We start from the raw sequence: 5,613 nt of genomic DNA on the forward strand, positions 1-5,613 counted from the left end.
GGTACAGTGGGACTCAAATCCAATCTTACCAATATAAAGGCATGTTAAGGCCATAATAATTTGGGATTCAAACCCAACTCTTATCATCATCGAGCATCAGCACTTTATCCCGATGTCTTACCCTCATTGTGCATTGCGACTTGAACTCATTGAGTTGATATCATTAATAGCAAAGGACAAAAACAATTTCAAATACGAAGGACATGTTTACCTCTTGAGTTAAACTCTTCATACTGTCATTTGGATATAATTCTCAACAATAGACTTTCGTTACTCAAATCAGCTAAGTAATTAGTGTCAAACAGATATATGAAAATACAAAATAATATTAAAAATTCACATGTGCTCTTTGCTGCAATAAGCCTACTTCAAGATGAAAGTGATATGACCAGAACATTAAGGAAAAATGATGTATCAAATAGAATAATAGTACTACTAGTCACCATGCACTTTTATAGAAACTAAGTATTATGCTCTCTAGAAAAATAAAAAAGATATAATAGAGCTTTTAAGCCAATCAGGGAATAAAAAAAATAGTGGACAAATCTCTGTTTACTATCTACTACTATATGCTTTTCATATAGAAATGATTCAACGTGCTAATTTGACAAGAACGATCATCAATTAAAAATTTATTGTAGTACATACTTCCTGTACTAATATTTATAATATCAAAATAAAATAATTACGAGTATTATTATTATTATTATTATATTATATTTGACAGTAACTAATGTATAATCATTATACTAGGCATATTAAAATCATATTATAATGTAAAACCAAAAACATATATAATAAAGTATAAGTTTAATTTTGTAGATTATTTAGTCTACCGCATGCGACCTATTATTTAGTTCATGAAAATTTAACAATATTATATATCTCAAGTTTAAATCATGATGAAATAGCATAACAAAAATAAAAATGGAGGAACCAACATTCATTTGGCGGAATATACCCATATGTATATTTGATATCAAAATCTAAAAGAATCATTAGGCTTGATAATTTGGACAATAGATCATCGAGATATACCTTACCAGAAGTGGAATTCAACCTTGAGGTTAGGGACTTCGTGCTAATAACGTGTTATAAAATATAAAGTAATTTAGTAAAACATGAACAAGAAATGGAGATAGAGAAGGAAGAGATTTTCTTCTTCAATTAGGTGTGTTTTCCTATCTATTACAAGACCTTTATATAGGCATGAAAAGTAAAGAATCACTATTGTAAAATATGTCATTAAAAGTGTCATTAAACATTTGAGAGGAAAATCATGTAGTTACAATCATAATTCCATAAGTATTAGAGCAGTGTGAGTTATGAAAATAATGGAGAAGAGTAAACATTCACCGTAATTTAATTTTTGTTATAACACCCCATTATTATTTATTGTACATAATTTATTTATTTAAAAAACTAAAAACCTGTTAACCCATTGAAAAAGCTCTGCCATATATAATGTATCGCTCAAATATCCACCCCAAAAATCCAAACCCTTAATCCCTCCCCCTCTCTCTCCCTTTTCCTCAAACCTAATGTCTTCCAAAAAAGGCGGACTATCACTACCCGACCGCCCCGGCGCCGGTGCCGGCGACGGAATCATCTCTAGGGTTTCATCATCCATATCTCAATCTCCGATCGTGTACCAAGGCAAGCGAGCCGCATCTGACGCCGCCTTAATCGCCAAAAAACTTCTCAAGAGCACCGGAAAAGCCGCGTGGATCGCCGGAACCACTTTTCTCATACTCGTAGTTCCGCTCATTATCGAGATGGATCGCGATGCGCAGCTCACTGAGCTCGAGTTGCAACAAGCTAGCTTGTTGGGTACACCACCTCCGGCTTCTGCTGCTGGAGGCCCAAAGTGAGAATTTTTGTTTTCAGCTTTTCTGCCGTTAGGTGAGATAATTCAGAGTATGAAGTACTATTTTTAGCGTTTTAGGGACTTTGCAATAATATGATGCTATGGAATTTTGAAATTTAGGGTTTTGGGCCTTCTGGAGCTGGACCGATTTAATCTTTCTGTCTTGATGATGTAATGAATTATATCTGGGCAATTGCATTCTCCGTTGCTATGTTCTCAAACACAGGAATACACCGGCTTTTGGAGCACATTCTATTTGTTTTTTGCCGGTTTGGATTTTGGAGCTTACCTACTCTAACAGTGGTAAGTAAGGGGGGCTAGGGTTATTGGAAACAATGGAAGTCGAAAATCTACATAGGAGGTACAAACTAGAAGACTAGTGCTTACTAGAAAATTCGTACTAGTATATTAGAGATATAAAACATTGGCGTATATAAGATAATCCCTAGTGTTAGATTACCCTCAAGTATGGAGTATTGAAATAGTATTCAACCAAACAGAGCATTTAGATATTGAGAATTCATACAGCTGATTCTAACTAGCTTGGGATTGAGGTATAATAGTAGGTGTTGTTGTGATTACCAGTTAAGATCCAAAAGTATATTAAATGCAGCAATTCTGGTGGAGATTTTCCTGTTGAATCTGATTCTGGAATGATGAAATTTTTTTCCCTCTCTATTTTTAGTTTTATAGCGTGTGAATAGAACAAAATGCATAAGATGATTCATTTGGCCTACCCTAACAAATTTGTGATTGGGATACAATTCATTTATTGGTTTTGTTTTAGGACGGTCTAGAGACTAGATGTGAATATATTTACCCCTTTGTCGAGGGCGAGGAATGCTCAAGTGATAAGGAGTGTTATTTCTAGCACATTGACCTTCACTTGTTTGGATGCGTGCGCCAATTAGCTTCACTGTTTGCTGATTTATTACTTGTCAATTATTGCAGAACTAATGAGTGTCATCATGGTTATTTTACATCCTTAAAATGGTGCCTGTAACTTCCCTCATTCATGTGGAAGTGTTAGTCTCTGGTTATTGTATCTGTATAAAGTGTTTCATGCGTCAGTATTGTTTCTTTCTTTTGCGAACTACTTTCTTGAATTTCTTAGTAAGAGGATTAGGAGAAATTTACTATCGTATCTACTGAGAATTGATGTATATGTAGAATTATTCAATGGGATATAGTTTGTTGAGGGAATTGTTATATGGGGAATAATTGGTTGTAGAGGCATCTGCAGATGGAGATTGAGTTGAATCTCAGATAACCATTGGAAGTGAAATTATGGATAAACTTCCTAGAAGTTGGTTAGTCAAGTTTGTTCCCTTAAGTTTAGGGATAGATCTGAAATTGTCTTTTAAATATACCCTTGAGCAGTTTTGGTCCTTTAAGTTTGCTAAAGTGAGCACTTTTTGTTTCCGACAAATATTTAACAAACGTTGGTTGTTAGATTCGATGAGAACTATTAAAATAAAAATATTTATCATGAGGTCACATTTGGAGGTGCAATTTTTGCAGTTTCTGCTATTATTCGTCTATTTTTGTTGGCTGGTGTGGGTTTTGCTATTTTTGATCTATTTATGGTCTGCTGCATTTTGGCTGTTGCAATTTCTGGGATTTGACAGGGATTTTCTTATGTTTTTGGTTAAATTTTTTTGGCCCAAGTTCCGGTAAATTTAACCACTGAATTATTTGACAAAGACTAAAAGTGCTTAGTTTTGGCGAGCTTAAAGCACCAAAACTAATTAGGAGTGTATTTAAGGAATTATTTTAAGCTTACCCTAAACATAAGGGACCATGTTTTTCATTTTCTCTTGGATTATTGTGAGAGTTTTATGTGGTACTGGCTTATCCCAGCTTGTATGCATTTGCCAAATGTGTGTAGAAAGATGCTGATCAAAGGAACAGGTAGTCATTGGATGCATTGCGATTAATATTGCAATGAATCAGGTCATAAGCATTGCAACTTCGGGGATGATAGAAAAGACAGAAGGCTATTTCTTAGCTTGGAGACTTTAAAGCAAGACAAATTTTTAAGGGAGAAAAGAACGTAGAGCATCAGAAAAAATTGTTTGCAGCATGAGTTGGCCTTATTTAGTTTCACAGTTTTCCCAAGTTTTTTGTCAATATTCACCTAAGCTTCATAAGGAACAAGGGCAGTCGCATTTTAAACTTAAGGGGCAGGTGCTGGTTCAAATCACTCTTCTTCTTACATTAAATGGCGTTGGATTGGATGCACTTTTCAGCTTATGCTTTCAATTGTTACGATAACCTGAATAGAGTCAAGTCACAATGCTGTGTGTCATCTGCACATCTTTCTCATAGTTGTGTCCTTTGCTATAGATGAGTAATTGGTAAGATAAGAAACTTGAAGGTGCTCAAGGTGTACGAATACGAACATGGACTACACTAACACTGATGATGTTTTCTTCAATGGTTTCACTTTTCCTAGTCGTGCTGACACTGATCAGTAGCCACAATTCTAGCTGCAATTGGAGCCAGTTACATAACATCTTTCAGTGGTGCCATTTGCCTCTTTTGTTAATTTTTTGTTCAAGTGCTCCTTAGAGATCCCAGGGAAGTAGTTTGAGACTTTGGTATATGTTCAGTTTGAGACTTTGGTATATGTTCAGAGTTGTACTAAGAAGTTCAGTTTCCAAATTGTCATTGTGGGTGAATGCTGCTTTCAAATGAACATATAATTGATTGTGCATATCTAGGAAAAACAGAGGGGAGTACGGGTGTGTTTGGTACTAAGGGAACCATTTTCCGGAAAATGTTTTCCAATTTTCCATGTTTGGTTGGCTTAAATGTTTTGGAAACATTTTCCTTATGAACTTATTTTACTCCAATTGGAGGAAAATGTTTTCTTATCAAGAGAAGCGAAAATATTTTTCAAAACTCTTTTTTAACCTTTCTCACCCTCGCCAACCCACTCCATCCCTTTCCAAAAAAGGCTTTTTTTTCTTTTTTCAGTTTTTTTATCACGCCACCACCCACCTTGCCACCCCCAACCCCCCACGGCAAAAAAAAGGTTTTTTTTTTACTTTTCTTTTATAACCTCAAATTTCTGTTTTTTTGTTTTTCTGCACTTCCCCCCCCCCCTCCCCCACCCCTCCCAATTTTTTTTATATATATATATTTTCAGTTTTAGTTTTTTCATCTTTCGGTTTACAAGTTCAAAATTTTACAAGTTCCAAAGTTATAAGTTCTGAGGTTTATGTGTTTGGAAGTTTACGGGTTTAGAAATTATAAAGTTTACGCGTTTGAAAATTCGCGGTTTTGAAAGTTTATGAAATTTGTGGGTTCTGAAGGTTGTTGGTTCGAAAGTTTATGACTTCATGTTTATTGTATCTAAATTATTTATGAATACTCTTGAGAAGTTATTTTCCTTAATTTGTGTACCAAACATCAGAAAATGAGTAAGATTACTACTTGTTTTCCAGGGAAATACTTTCCGTTATACTAAATGCACCCTACATGTTTACAAGATTTACTAGACTCCAAAGTTAATTTACTAGACTCCAAAGTTATTGCTGTCACAATCAGGTGGTTTATATGTATGCAGTATCTTATGGTTCCTGGATAAGATTTTACATTGGATTGGTGCACTTTTCAGCATGCCTTTTCAATAGCTATGATAACCTGAAAAGAGACAAGTCACAACACTTGTGTCATCTGTGTGCTAATGTGAGGGAGTAGGTATCTCCTAGAATAAGTTGAGATTTGCGCAAGCTGGCTCC

At 34.9% G+C, this 5,613-nt stretch overlaps 1 protein-coding gene across 2 annotated transcripts; it reads left to right on the forward strand.

Moving 5' to 3' along the window:
- Nucleotides 1-1,473: 1,473 nt before the first annotated feature.
- Nucleotides 1,474-4,583, forward strand: LOC104247548 (mitochondrial import receptor subunit TOM9-2). Of its 2 annotated transcripts, none has more exons than XM_009803596.2 (2): nt 1,474-1,902; nt 3,756-4,583. In XM_009803596.2, the coding sequence occupies exon 1, from the start codon at nt 1,542-1,544 to the stop codon at nt 1,869-1,871; it is 330 nt and encodes a 109-aa protein (XP_009801898.1). In that variant the 5' UTR covers nt 1,474-1,541; the 3' UTR covers nt 1,872-1,902; nt 3,756-4,583. The 2 variants fall into 2 exon arrangements, with proteins under 2 accessions (XP_009801898.1, XP_070024575.1); XM_070168474.1 differs by having other exon boundaries at nt 3,821-4,583.
- The last annotated feature ends 1,030 nt before the right edge of the window (nt 4,584-5,613 follow it).

Source organism: Nicotiana sylvestris, chromosome 2, assembly GCF_000393655.2.
Source record: "Nicotiana sylvestris chromosome 2, ASM39365v2, whole genome shotgun sequence".
NCBI classification, from domain to species: Eukaryota; Viridiplantae; Streptophyta; class Magnoliopsida; order Solanales; family Solanaceae; genus Nicotiana; species Nicotiana sylvestris.